The sequence below is a fragment of the Macaca nemestrina genome, chromosome 9 (assembly GCF_043159975.1).
Source record: "Macaca nemestrina isolate mMacNem1 chromosome 9, mMacNem.hap1, whole genome shotgun sequence".
Classification (NCBI taxonomy): domain Eukaryota; kingdom Metazoa; phylum Chordata; class Mammalia; order Primates; family Cercopithecidae; genus Macaca; species Macaca nemestrina.
In genome coordinates, this window is record NC_092133.1 from 14,169,625 (window position 1) to 14,184,578 (window position 14,954).

The 14,954-nt window shown below is 49.1% G+C and overlaps 1 protein-coding gene across 2 annotated transcripts in view; it reads left to right on the forward strand.

The window, feature by feature from the left end:
- The window catches only part of LOC105467800 (regulator of G protein signaling 10), a 41,563-nt gene that overhangs the window by 13,898 nt on the left and 12,711 nt on the right, over positions 1 to 14,954 (forward strand). For both annotated transcript variants that reach the window (XM_011717531.3, XM_011717528.3), the window contains exons 2-4: positions 1,382 to 1,500; positions 2,700 to 2,786; positions 11,856 to 11,999. In XM_011717531.3, coding sequence (XP_011715833.1) covers positions 1,382 to 1,500; positions 2,700 to 2,786; positions 11,856 to 11,999 — 350 coding nt within the window. The remainder of the gene's footprint in view (positions 1 to 1,381; positions 1,501 to 2,699; positions 2,787 to 11,855; positions 12,000 to 14,954) is intronic.

A 14,954-nucleotide genomic window follows, 5' to 3' on the forward strand; every position in this document is an offset into this window, starting at 1 on the left:
CGCTGCAACCTCCGCTTCCTGGGTTCAAGCATTTCTCCTGCCTCAGCCTCCCAAGGAGCTGGGATTACAGGCGCGTGCCACCACACCCAACTAATTTTTGTATTTTTAGTAGAGATGAGGTTTCACTCCTGACCTCTGGTGATCTGCCTGCCTTGGCCTCCCAAAGTGCTGGGATTACAGGTGTGAGCCAGGGCACCCAGCCTATAAATGACATTTAATGCAGTGTTTTAAAAGATCAAAATGAATGCAAAAACATCCGTGATGAACAAAATATCTGAAGTTTAAATAAAGTCAGGAAAAAATAACAGTGTAATGCTGAGCCATATTGGACCCTGAAGCAAAAGGAAAAATCAATATAACTGATCCTGTCTTTATTTAAAATTTGGAAAATTTGGGTATTTTGTTCATCTGGATTTTTTTAGCACAAATTTTGATTTTTTTAAAAAGTATTGCCTGAGGAACCGGGCGCGGTGGCTTATGCCTGTAATCCCAGCACTTTGGGATGCTGAGGTGGGCGGATCACCTGAGGTCAAGAGTTCGAGACCAGCCTGGCCAACCTGGTGAAACCCTGTCTCTATTAAGAGTACAAAAATTAGTTGGGCGTGTTGCTAATCGCCTATAATCCCAGCTATTCGAGAGGCTGAGGCAGGAGAATTGCTTGAATCTGGGAGGCAGAGGTTGCAGTGAGCCGAGATTGTGCCACTGCACTCCAGACTGGGTGACAGAGTGAGACTCTGTCAAAAACAAACAAACAAACAAACAAACAAACAAACAAACAAAGCTATTGCCTGAAATGACATTTATCTTGATGCCTGGGCATTCTGGCAACCCTCTGACATTTTGCACCATCATGTGGGTCCAATCCTGCAATGAGTTTTTTAATCTCTATGCCAGGTAATGAACTAGGTGCTAGAGGTACAAGATGAGGACATATAGGAGCCTTCAGACTAGTGGGAGTCAGTCATGTAAATAGTCACAACAGAGCATCATAATTGTAAGTCTGTGCACAAAGCACTATGGGGAAGCAGTTGCTGTTGAATCATGGTTCTCTGGGAGGAGGGTTTGAGGGCGACTTGAGGGCTGCCTCTGAATTGGCCAGTGGACACGAGAGTAGGGGAAGGATTTGGTGGGAAATGGCAGGTCCCTTCATCCCTCTGAGCCTCAGTTTATCCCATCTGTAAAATGGAGGAAATAGTAGTGCCTGCCTTACAGGGTTGTGTGACAAGAATGAGTCCATCATGTTAAGCACCTAGAACAGAGCCTGAGACATAACTTGGTTTATGTCAGCCGTGATGGTGATGGCATACCGACCACTGCATGCAGATTTCTTAAAATGACAGTGTATTTTGGCCACATGTGCAATCTGAACTTTGCTTTGCAGACATCCACGACAGCGATGGTAGCTCCAGCAGCAGCCACCAGAGCCTCAAGAGCACAGCCAAATGGGCGGCATCCCTGGAGAATCTACTGGAAGACCCGGAAGGCGTGAAAAGATTTAGGGTTGGTCTTTTTCATTGTTAATCGGGATGGATGCCGTGTGTGCGGAAGTTCTGATGCACGCAGGGGAGAAGTAGGCCAGTTCAGCATTGTGTATCAGCTTAGCACTCTCTATGCCAGCTTAAGAGTTTAGTACTGTTAATCCCAGCTTGAGGGTGAGACTTTCTCATCTGTCATGACTGTGTTGGCAACGCTGTCACAGATGGGCAGCCTGTTTCTGGTTTTTGTGTAGTGAGGTGGGAGGGGTACAGGGTGGGAGGAGAGAGAAGGTACCATGCCCACTGGTGGAGTCTGTATGAGGAATTCCCAGCTCTGGGTCTCTCTGATGTGAAGGCTTTTTCTCTCGTGCTTGGAGGATTCTCAGAATGCATTGTTGACAGACTGAGAGAGACTGGCAATGCGAACTTGGCAAAGGGACCTCCGAGAGCAGGGCTGATGGATGGGGAACTGTCGATGCTATCTAGAAATAACTTTTCTGACCAGCAGAAGCCCCCAGTGCCAAATGGAAGACCACGTGTGTATTTCAAGAATGAGTCCTGGTCACTTCTGTCTTTAAGTCTCGGGTCAGGAATAGGATGAGTCCTCATGCAGTTGGTCCCTGTTGGGGCTCCCAGGGAGGGAGTGGCATGTGGTACTAGGCTTCTAGTTCCTGGTCACCAGGCCACTGTGAGCAGTGTTTGCAACTCAGGAGGTCTCTGCACAGCAGAGGAGCTGGCGGTGCCATGGACTGCCCAAGATCGGCTGTAAGAAAACACACATAATTCCAACTTAAAATAGTTTGTGTCATGGTGTCTTTACACATGCTTAATGTGTTTTCTTTTCTTTTGTTTTAAAAAAAAAAAAAAAGAGCCTGAGTTTAGAGGCATGTACTTTGTTTAAACACTCTCTGGAGGGAACCAATATATCTTCCACTTTAATTTACTTTTTGGTAATTTATTGTCAGCTTAGAAATGTGAGTAAATTCCTGCTTCATTTGTACTCTTCTTTACAACATCAAAACCATTAAGGTCAAATGCATATGAAATTACAGCTTTAACATTAAACATACTCATTTGCTTTTCAGAGTGGAGTTTTCGATGGGTAATTGGACCATGCTCCTCTGTTGAATTTTGCCAAATCAGTCTTTGAAGGGAAATACCATTTGTTTTATTATTTTTTTTAGAAGTAGAATACTATGTGACTCTTTTTCTTTGTATCCACAGGAATTTTTAAAAAAAGAATTCAGTGAAGAAAATGTTTTGTTTTGGCTAGCATGTGAAGATTTTAAGAAAATGCAAGATAAGACACAGGTATTTCCTCTACTCTGTAATCACTTTCTTGATAATTTTTTTCCCTTTCCTTACAAAGTTACAACTGCCTTTCCAATAGATTCTGAAGTTGCCTAAAGATCCCCGATTCATATTAGTTTTGGGGGAAGATTTAAGCTTCAGATTAGGTATCTTGTGTTGATCAAATATTAATCTTTTTAAAAGGGCGAGTTAACCCATTTTTAAATGGAGCTGTTCAAATGGACAATATTTAAAATAAAAATAACAATTTATGTCATTTAGAGTTCCTCATTGCATAGAATTTTTTTCTTCAGAAGTTATGAGGGTGTTTCCCCCAGATTTTGACATGTTATCATTTTTGGACATGGTAAAACGATACGTAGATGCGTAATGATAAAAGCACAAGGTGCATCAGAGGGATTGTCAATTATTCAATATGTCGTACTGAGCGTCCCATAGTTGGCGAGCATCCTGTGGAGAAAGTCTCTGACTGTTCTCCTGGGTAGATGCATCCTCTTTGCCTTCATTCCCAGTGTCAGCTGGTTGGGTATAAGGGAGGGTAGATGAGATTATGGGGAAGGAGGCCTGTGCCCTGGGTGGGTTTATGAGGCCTGGCCCTGCATCTTTCTAAGAGGCTGCTGGCTAAATGCCTGCAGGAGCCAGTAAGTCATGTGAATGAAGGAGGCTCCTAGTGTGAGGCTGGAGGGAGTGTTGGGGACTGGTGTCCAGCTAAGGACATTCTGTCTGCCTGCACAGGCTGCGGCTGGTGGTTTAGGGCCTGTGGCTGTCTGGGCTTCCCTTGCTTCAGGTTCTGTCTCCGCCAACTTACTGATGGCGATCTCCTAGATCTTTGCTTGCCTTGGGACCCTGGGGCCTTTCTTCCCAAGGCATCTCTTATATTCTACCTAGTGCTGCCTGTTTTTCTAAAGAAGCTGGACATTTGGATCCTTATGTGAAACCAGGTGATTTTTAAATGTTGGAACTAATTTTAAAAAAATTTAAAACCTTGCCTGCCAAACAAAACATACCCACGGGCAGATGCGGCTTGTGAGTTTCCAGTTTTTGAGCCTTCGTCTCCAAAAGCTGGAATCCATGGGCCAGGAGCTGTGAGGCGTTTGCAGACAACTGCTTGGAAAATGTACATCATGGGTTTATTCACAGGCCTTTCAGGGCGCAGACACACATCCCCCCAGATGGCACAGCACGGCCTTTTCTCTGCCACCTTCCTCTCCGGAGGTGGCAAGGGAGGATTCTAAGATGGATTCTCTTTGACTTGAATTTCCCAGGCCCACCTAGAAAGCCATTGCTGGGCGTGGCCCTTGGGTTTGGCTTTCTGACTTCTTCTCTCCTCACGGTCTCCTCTGGATGACATTGGCCAGAGCCTCCTGGGTGGAGAGGGGTCTCAGGGGAAGGTGAGAAGCAGGTTGTGGGAGATGCTTTGGAATGCTAGGATTCAAGCTGAGGGCCTTCAGAACAAGAGCCTCGTCTTTGTCCTTTGTCCCCAGCACCGAGGACAGGGCCCGGGGACCACCATCGATAAATGCTAGACTGTGCCACTGCTGCGACCCGCCTCACCATAAAATCCTAGCTCAGAGTCAAGCAAGCAAACAGATGTCTATTCCCCTGCCTTATTCTTTTGAGTATTAGAGGTAGGAGGGGCCTGTGCGTGGGCCGGTCCGCCCCTGCTGTGTAGACAAGGAAGTGAGGTCCCTGCACCATGGCAGAGCTAGGACTTGAACCAGCTCCCTGAAGTCACCCGTTGACTGCACCACCATGCTGCTCTGTGCCTCCGTTCAGTTGAATTCCCCAAATCTTTGTGAAGTGCCTGCTTGGTGCCTGGTACTGAACAGGAGGCAGCCCAGGGACAGACAGGTGAGCGGCTCCGGGGAAAGGGCGCCTCGAGCGGAGCAAGCCTGTGCAAGTGCGATGAGTATAGAGATGGGGAGCGCTTGTGTCGTGGGAGCAAGGCGGGGGCAACGGGGAGGAATCCAGGGGAAGTGGCTTTTTAGCTGAGACTTGGCATTGAGATCGGGAGGGCGTTCCCGGGAGCAGGGACAGTGTGTGGGCAGGCAGGGCTGGCGAGAAGAGCTGAGGGAAGACCACAAGGGATGAGTGGCATGTTTGAGGGGGAGGCCGCTGTGCTGTGCTTCAGGCTGACAGGGCAGCCACACCTGGGGACCTGGGTGCCAAGGTGAGCGGGACTGGGAAAGCCCCTGCAGGACTTCAGTGGAGTGGTTGGAAGGAGGGGTCAAACTTTCGATGTGCCGCTTCCAGCCTTTCAGGTCAGGCAGGTCTGGTGTTGGGTTGCTCTGCCCTGTCCACATCCTAAAGAGAGAGCTTCCAGAACGGGCAGTCCCTTTCCCTGCCTGTACCCCTGACATCCAGCACAGGACTTCTTTTCTTTTTTTGAGACAGGATGTGACTCTGTTGCCCAGGCGGGAGTACAGTGGTGCGATCTTGGCTCACTGCAGCTCCTCCTCCTGGGTTCAAGCGATTCTCCTGCCTCAGCCTCCCTAGTAGCTGGGATTACAAGCGTGTGCTACCATGCTTGGCTAATTTTTGTATTTTGAGTAGAGACAGGGTTTCACCATGTTTGCCAGGCTGGTCTCGAACTTCTGACCTCAAGTGATCCTCCTGTCTTGGCCTTCCAAAAAGCTAGGATTACAGGTGTGAGCCACTGCGCTCGGCCCAGCATAGGACTTCTTGAAAGTCTGTGTCCTTAAGCCTGGAATGCACCCGGCAATTGCTTTGGTGCAGTGAATGCCACCCTCCCGTCACTGCCTGAGAATGCAGATTGGGTGGAGGCATTGGTGACACCTGGGGTGTTTGGCCTGGAGTGTTTGGGCTCCAGTGTGAGTCATTGTTCCCATTGGAAGATGCAGGGATATGATCTGAGTGGCTAAGCAGCAGCTCGCCCGAGGCTGGGCACAGTGGCTCATGCCTGTAATTCTAACACTTTGGGAGGTCGAGGTGGGTAGATCACTTGAGCCCAGAAGTTTGAGACCAGCCTGAGCAACATGGTGAGACCTTGTCTCTACAAAAAAATACCAAAAAAAAAAAAAAAAAAAGTTAGCTAGACATGATGGGTTGTGCCTGTAGTTGCCTGGGGAGGTCAAGGCTGGAGTGAGGTATGATTGTGCCACTGAACTCCTGCCTGGGTGACAAAATGAGACCCTGTTTCAACAACAACAAAAAAAGAATTCAGAGCCCCATTTCTGACTCCAGGAGTTCCCTAGTGAGTCCCACTGCCTAGGAAGTAAAACCAGGCAGTAAGCTCTAAATTACTACAGAAAGTGTGGGGCAGCATAGGCACCGGGAGAAGTTGCCTAACTGAATTTCCTTCTTTGCTTGTTTTTGTTTTTGTTTTTGAGACGCAGTTTTGCTCTTGTCGCCCAGGCTGGAGTGCAGTGGCACGATCTCTGCTCACCGCACACTCTGCCTCCTGTGTTCAAGTGATTCTTCTGCCTTAGCCTACCGAGTAGCTGGGATTACAGACTTGTGCCACCACGCCTGGCTAAGTTTTGTATTTTTAGTAGAGAAGGAGTTTCACCATGTTGGCGAGGCTGGTCTCAAACTGCTGACCTCAGATGATCCGCCCGCCTCGGCCTTTCGAAGTCCTGGGACTACAGACGTGAGACACCAACCACACCTGGCCAGTTGTTTTTAATCCTCTGTTGTGCACTTAACCTAACTGGATTTCACAGTCAAACTTATCACATCTGTTCCAGCAGGGAGACCATGGGAGGATTTTTCTCTCTCCATCAACTAAGGCAGTTGAGGGGTCGATACAAATCCCACTCTCGCCTCCGTTGTTTTAACACCAACTTTGCGTATCCATGTCATTTACTTGCCCATCTTCTGTGTGGTTTGTCTTCTGGGATCTGGGAGTGGGGGGCCTCTTCTTCCCCACTGTCTCCGAGAGTCTAGACCCATGCCTGACACATGGTGAACTTCCTTCCTCTTTGTAGGACGAAGCCATTCCATTTCCTGGATCCAAGTCCTCTTCTCTCCTGAGTCATTCCCTCATTTTGGGAACAGCACACGAGAATGACTTCTTCCCTCCAGAATGACTCACAAGAGAAGAGCCCAAAACACAGCCGGCAATAGCTTCCAGAGAAGGGGGTCTGGCAGGTAGATATGTAAAGACCTTGTTGAGTGGAAATGTTATTTTTTCCCCTACTCTCCTACTTTACTGAAAATCTGACAGATCGTAGAATTCTGGGGTGAAACACACTTAGAAGTTTGAAGACATTGTCTCTTAGTCTTCTACTTTTGTTGAGAATCAGTAATTTATATGTAAACTGTTCTGTTTTTTTTTTTCTTTTTTTCCCTCTCCGGGATAGTACAGGATCTATTTTCTTTTCTTTCCTTTTCTATTTTTCCCCTTCCCTCCCTCCCTCTCTCTTTCTCTCCCTCTCTCTTTCTTTCTTTTTTTGATGGAGTTTTGCTCTTGTTGCCCAGGCTGGAGTGCAATGGTATGATCTCAGCTCACTGCAACCTCTGTCTTCCAGATTCAAGTGATTCTCCTGCCTCAGCCTCCCAAGTAGCTGGGATTACAGGCGCCCTCCACCACACCCAGCTAATTTTGTATTTTTAATAGAGACGGGGTTTCGCCATGTTGGTCAGGCTGATCTCAAACTCCTGACCTCAGGTGATCCACATGCCCTGGCCTTCCTAAGTGTTGGGATTACAGGTGTGAACTACCACGCCCAGCAATTTTCTTTTCTTTTTGAGACAGGGTCTCACTCTGTCACCCAGGTTGGAATATAGTGAGGTCATGGCTCTTTGCAGCCTGGACCTCCTGGGTTTAAGCAGTCTCACCATGTTGCTTAGGAATGAAAAGAAATTTTCATTCCTAAGCAATCCTCTCTCCGGCCAGGTGCGGTGGCTCACGCCTGTAATCCCAGCACTTTGGGAGGCCGAGGCGGGCGGATCACGAGGTCAGGAGATCGAGACCATCCTGGCTAACACGGTGAAACCCCGTTTCTACTAAAAATACAAAAAATTAGCCGGGCGTGGTGGTGGGCGCCTGTAGTCCCAGCTACTCGGGAGGCTGAGGAAGGAGAATGGCGTGAGCCTGGGAGGTGGAGCTTGCAGTGTGCCGAGATCGCACCACCGCACTCCAGCCTGGGTGACAGAGTGAGACTCCGTCTCAAAAAAAAAAATTAATTAATTAATTAATTAATTTAAAAAAAAGAAATCCTCTCTCCTCAGCCTCCCAAAGTGCTGGGATTCCAGGTGTGAGCCACTCCACCTGGTCAGGATCTTTTCATCACTAGTATTCTAAAACTCTTCAGTCCGGGGCTTTGGAGGCAGAGGCGGGTTCATTCATTGTGTGAATTCTTTGTGGAGCCTTATAATCTGGAAGTCTGTAGTTCCAGGAAATGGTCTTATGTTGTTATTATTATTATCATCATTTTGGTAACTTTTTTTCCTTCCATTGTCTCTGGTCTCTTTTCCAATGATGACCTTTCACTGATGCATTGAGCCCTTAATTTCATGTTTTATTCTTCCTATTTAAAAAAATTTTTTTTTTTTTTTTTTTTTTTTTGGCTTTTGGAGATTTTGACTTTATCTTCAGATCCTCCTATTGAGTTTTTCCTGCTTTTTTGTTTTCTCCAGACAAGGGCCCTCTAGTCTGTTCCTAGGGGGCCACAAGCCTGATGTGTTCCTAAACTAAACATATTTCTAATTAACTGTGTCAGGAGAAGTTTCCTGGGGGGTCTATATTTGGAATTTCCCTGAATCCCTTTATTGTGTTGGGCATCTCATTCTTGCCATCCTCTGTGCCTCTGTTCTGGAACCTCCCTGGGTCTGTTTCTTCAGAAAAGAAAACTCAACTCTTCTGTTGAAGGTGGGGAGGGAGCCACCTGACTGCTTAGGGTTGGTGGTGGGGGTGGAGGACCTGGAGGTCTGATGGCTTCTTTCTGCCACCCTCATCAATTCCATTGGGCTACCCGATGCCCTCGAGCTCCTGCCGTCTGGACGCGCTTCTCATCGGCACCCCCTCCTCAGCCGTGCAGGGGCTTGGGTTCATTCTTCTGAGTTTCTGCCAAGTCATCTGCTGTTCCTCCGACTGCTTCCCGTTTCCTGAGCCAGTTCTTGAACATATTCTCGTATCATTTATTGGATATTTTCTTTGCCTCTTTCTCTTTCTGAAATTGATATTAGTAAAGTTAGTGTCTTGATCCTTTCATTTTCCTAGGAATTATCTCCCACATTCCATCTGTGGAAGAAGACAGGGTGGAGGGGAGCTGGAGGCCAGCAGATGGGATGGGAGTGGGGTTCGAGAGCTGGCGTCTGGCTGAGCATTGTCACAGCTGAGGCACTGCCAGGCCTCGAAGAAGGGCCCCAGCCTTGTGGGGTGCCTGGAAGGTGCTCACTGGGGTGCAGGTGCTTTATGGGCAGTCCCCGAGTGGATGGGCTCAGGTGGGACCCTTCTCCAGTGCCTGCCAGGATAGCCTCAGATGCTGGACACTTCGGGTCTCCCCAGGGAGAAAGGGGCTCTCTGGTCCAGGCTGTGGCCAGCCACGTGTGTCAGGGCCGTGGAAGAGAAGTCAGCCATCCTTCCAGGCCACAGACACAGAATCAACTCCACCAGCTCTGTGCCTGCCCTGACAGTAGCTAGAATAGGGTTAACAAAGCTCTGGAAAAATCTACCAAAATAGCTCCAGAGACTGGTTCTTCTTTTCTGCTCCTGTTCTCGGTCTGGACACCAGGCCTTCCCGTGACTGGCTTGTGGTCGCCGTCTCAGGGTTTCCCTTTTCAGTCACACTTCCTAGCTCCGCCGAGATAAGCTGAGCCCTGCAGCCGCTTAGGGTCCGCATCTGGTCAGCCAGGGCCTGGACCCCGACACTGTTCTCACACAGACTCGGGAGGGACAGCCGGTGGGAGACGGCAGGGCTGAGATCCTCAAGGCTTATCTACCTGCAGTCACCGGAACCTACTTCCTTTCCCCCGGCCCCTTCTGCCCCACCTCAAAGACTCAAGCCATTCATTGCACTTTTCTATTTCAGAATCACTCAAGATATCCTGGATTCATGTGTGTATGTGTGTGCATGTGTGCATGTGTGTGCGTGTGTGTGTGTACATATGAATGTTCAAGCGGAGGGGAGGTCTAAAGTGATTTCTACCCCCAGACCTCTACATGGAGTTTGCTCATCTGCCTGGCTGAAATTCTCCTTTCATTAAGTGGCTTTAACACAGGAAGTGGTTTTCCAAAAGCGTCGCTTCCTGACGGAATGGGGGTGGTGGGAGGGAGGCTGTGGCTTCATGGAGCTGGTGGGTCTTAGAGAGGACAGCAGGGCCAGCTCCTAAGTGCCACCCCCTTGGGTCTCGAGGATGGCCCCCAGACCTGTCCCTTAAATAGCCACGCTTGTCTGGAGAGAATCCTGTGTCACTGAGTCTGGCATCAATTCATTGCTCCTATTGACAGTAAAGGCAGGGTGGACAGCATGGCTTTCGGTGTGCACCCAGCCTTGGCCATCTCCCTGCAAGTGCTGGCGAGGCTTGCTTTCTCGCAGAACAGGACATGGCCAGGCCGCGGCTTCTCAGGATCTTTTGTCCTCAGTGCCCTGAACTGAAAAAGGGATCCTCTTCCTTCCTTTCATGCACCAGCTATCAAAACCTTCTGGTGGTTTCCTTAAGGGAAGAAGGTTTGCAGAGCTTGGGATTTCCCAAACCAAGCGCCACAGCACATGTGGAGCCCCAGGTGGGCTCTTGGAGAGAAAGGCAGTTTTCCAGGCGCCCCTGCACACATATGTCGTAGCTGTGTGACTGCATTTTAGAGGCATTTGTTGTCTGCCTTGCTCTGTAAGGTAAGGTCATGCTTTAGAGTCTAACGTTCAGAGAAACAGCCCCGTTTTTGCTGTTGGCGAGGTATGAGCACAGGAAGTCTCCTTTCTCTAAAAGAAAATCGAGCCCTCAGGGGAGGTTCTGGAGAAGGCTCCTGCGCCTGCAGCCTCGCCCTGAGGCGTGCTGTCCTGAAGACACAGTTCTTACTGTGAAGTCATCTCCTTACCATCCGTGAGTGCTCCTGAGCCCGCCTCGGTTAGTTTCGGGTGAAACAGGAAGCCGGTACCTATCAGGGCTCCTGCTTCCCAGCAGGACTGCACTCGGGACTTGAGGGCGGGCAGCGAGTGTTTTCTCCACTGCCTGTGCTCGGTATCTCCTTACCTAAAAGGAAATCACCCTGCCTGGGAAGGCCGCAGACCGCACAACCTGGAGGGGCCGATGTGTCTTGCAGAAGTGGAACTGAGCAGAATTCAGAGGCCTCGGAGCCAAACAGTCCTAAGGCTCCCAGAAGCTCTCGGATAAGCCACGCCACCTCTCCTGACCTCTGTGTCCTCATGGGGAAAGTGGCACTAACAGGAAAATGCCCTTTGCTGCATGTCCAGGGGATTAAGGAAATGGGATGCCTCCAAGCAGGTGTCTGCGGCCTAGTGGGCACTGGATAACTGGTAGGGATAGGCATGCATACTTTCACTTGATTTTTTTTTTTTTTTTTTGAGATGGAGTCTCACTCTGTCGCCCAGGCTGGAGTTCAGTGGTGCAATCTCAGCTCACTGCAACCTCTGTCTCCTGGGTTCAAGCTATTCTCCTGCCTCAGCCTCCCAAGTAGCTGGGATTACAGGTATGCACCACCATGCCTGGCTAATTTTTGTGTTTTTAGTAGAGATGGGGTTTCACCATGTTAGCCAGGCTGGTCTCGAACTCCTGACCCCAGGTGATCCACCTGCCTTGGCTTCCCAAAGTGCTGGGATTACAGGCGTGAGCCACTGTGCCCGGCCACAGGATGGTTGTAAATGGTACTGAGTGCTCTCTGCGGGCCAGGATTCTTTCTGTCATGGCTTCTGGATGGTTAATGCAGCAATTTTGTTCCAGGAGATGTGGCTGCGGGGTAGGGGCTTGGCAGTGCAAGTTCTCCTATATAGAAATTCTCTCTGGAGTGGCCTGAGAGCCCCCGGGCTGTGGGGGGTGCCTTTCTCTTGCCACAGCAGCTCCTGTGGGCCTGGCTGGAGGGGAGAGCAGGGCTCAGGCTGGGAAGGCTGTGTGTGCAGATAGCACACAGGCCCCGTCTGTCTCCTCCAGATGCAGGAAAAGGCAAAGGAGATCTACATGACCTTTCTGTCCAGCAAGGCCTCATCACAGGTCAACGTGGAGGGGCAGTCTCGGCTCAACGAGAAGATCCTGGAAGAACCGCACCCTCTGATGTTCCAGAAACTCCAGGACCAGGTAACCTGACTTCCCTGCCTGCGCCTTGATTTGAAAACCTACATTAATTCCAGGCCTGGAAGAATTTAGTGAAACACCCAATGTTAGACTCCCGGGAAACCATCTCATCCGGCCGGGCAGACCGAGGTACACTGAGGGGCCATGGTTGGGGACAGTGGGGACTGGAATTCTAAGCTCGAGATTTGCCCCACAGGAGTCTCCCCAGGCCTGTTTACTCTTGGTCTACACACAGTTTGGACCAGCAGGTTTATCTGCCTTCTCATCCAGATTAGAGCGGGGGCTGGAGCTATTTGAGGAGCCTGTACTGAGAAAGCAACCTATAATTGCTGAAGGTAAGAATAGATGGAAAACTCCAGAAAGCAAGCAGGAGAACTCAAAGTGGCAGGAGAAACAGGCTGTTTCTGTGCAAATATCCAGACACCGCCACATACTTTTAGTGGCCCCATACTGTAAGCTATTAATAGTTCGTCATGTAGCCCGAGTCATAATGAAAAGGTTAGCATCGGGCAGCATATTCTATGTGAATTCTGATTCACATTTGGCTATTAAAGGAGACTTGCAGTGGGCCTCCTGGAAGTGGTGACTTTGAGCCAGTAGGAAGGATACATGGGCGTTGATTTGCGGTGGCAAAGGGAGTGGAATGTATGGTGAAAAGGCAGTTTTTGTGACTGTAGCCATATGGGGATATTGACCCCAGCCTAGTCCTCAGAATCTTTTCAATGCTCCCTAAGACACTCTAAAGTGCAGCCAGGGTTGAGAACCTGTACAGACCACTGTGCTCTCGGTAATCTCAATAATGACAGCACTAAGTACCATTTCGTTTTTGGTTTTGTTTTTGTTCCTTTTTTTTGGAGACAAAGTCTCACTCTGTCACCCAGGCTGGAGTGCAGTGGCACAATCTCCGCTCACTGCAAGCTCCGCCTCCCGGATTCATGCCATTCTCCTGCCTCAGCCTCCCGAGTAGCTGGGACTACAGGCGCCCGCCACCACACCCAGCTAATCTTTTTGTATTTTTAGTAGAGACAGGGTTTCACCGTGTTAGTCAGGATGGTCTCGATTTCCTGACCTCATGATCCGCCCACCTTGGCCTCCCAAAGTGCTGGGATTACAGGCGTGAGCCACCGTGCCCGGCATTTTTTTTTTTAGACCGAGTCTTACTTACTCTGTCTCCCAGGATGGAGTGCAATGGCTCGACCTTGGTTCACTGCAATCTCCGCCTCCCAGGTTCAGGCGATTCTCTTGCCTCAGCCTCCTGAGTAGCTGGAATTACAGGTGCCCGCCACCATGCCCGGCTAATTTTTATATTTTTAATAGAGACAGGGTTTCACCATGTTGGCCAGGCTGGTCTCGAAATCCTGACCTCAAGTGATCCACCCACCTTAGCCTCCCAAAGTACTAGGATTACCAGTGTGAGCCACTGCACCTGGACTTTCTGGGTTTTGTTGTTGTTGTTGTTGTTGTTTTTTGAGATGAAGTCTCACTCCGTGGCCCAGGCTGGAGTGCAGTGACTCCATCTCAGCTCACTGCCACATCCGCCTCCTGAGTTCAAGCGATTCTCCTGCCTCAGCCTCCCTACCAGCTGGGATTATAGGCCTATACCACCACGCCCGGCTAATTTTTTGTATTTTTAGTAGGGATGGGGTTTCACCGTGTTGACTAGGCTGGTCCCGAACTCCTGGCCTCAAGTGATCCACCCGCCTCGGCCTCCCAAAGTGCTGGGATTACAGGCGTGAGCTACCACGCCTGGCCCTAACTACCATTTAGGATTGCCCATTTGAGCCTGATGCCACACTTGGTGTGTACTGTCTCATTTTATCTCCAGTGAGTATTATTATTCTCATTTTGCTGATGAGAAAAGCAAGGTTCAGGGAGATTAAGTGGTTTGTTACCATTAAGTCATGCAGGGAGCAGAAAGTGCTGGAAGCCAGATTCCTTCTAGTCCATCTGCCTTCAAAGACCATGCTCCCCTGTGACCCCCGTGGTCTGTGTTGCTCTGCCAGGCTCCTGGGCAGCCTCTTGATGTCTCTCAAAGCTCGGAGAGGCCCCTGGAGCGGAGGGATTGGAAAGGCTTTGTGAATGCAGGTCATCTGACTTCCCAGGACTGCGGGAGCCAAGGTAGGATGAGGAATGGGAGAGTTCTGACTCCATGTGGTAGCACTGCAGGCTCTGAGATCCGGCTCACCTGCCCAACAGCTCAGAATGGAGCTGGACCTTATGACTAGGCATGCCCCTTCGACTCATTCAGCGGGAGGCTTAGCCAGCACAGAAAGGAAGAAACACAGGGGACAGAGGCTGATTGTTTTTTTTTTTTCTTTTTTTAATGGCAAAGAATTTTATTTATTTATTTATTTATTTATTTATTTATTTATTTATTTTTGAGACAAGGTGTCCCTCTGTTGCCCAGGTTGGAGCACAGTGGCATGAACACGGCTCACTGCAACCTTGGCCTCCCAGGCTCAAGTGATCCTCCCACCTCAGCCTCCCAAGTAGCTGGGACCACAGGTGTGCGCCACCATTCCCAGCTAATTTTTGTATTTTTTTTGTAGAGATGAGCTCTCGTTATATTGCCCAGGCTGTTCTTGAACTCCTGAGCTCAGGCGATTCTCCAGCCTCGGCCTCCCAAAGTGTTGGGATCACGGGCAAGAGCCACCACGCCCAGCCTCAGAAAAATTTTTAAAAATAATTTTTATCCAACTGTAAGCATCACGCATGCTCAAGAAAAAAAACTTGGAAAACAAAAATATAAAGAAGAAATCATTTCTTTATTGCATGATTGCACACTTGGAGATAACCACAAAATAGCATTTGATCTGTAGATTTTCCATCTTTTTTTCTATAAGTAAATGTATGCACATGCCCCTAACAGATGTGGCCTAATAAATGTAATAATAATGTATGTGTTTATGCACACCAAACAGATGTGCAGTCCAAACTCTTGAATGTAAAGCAAGTACT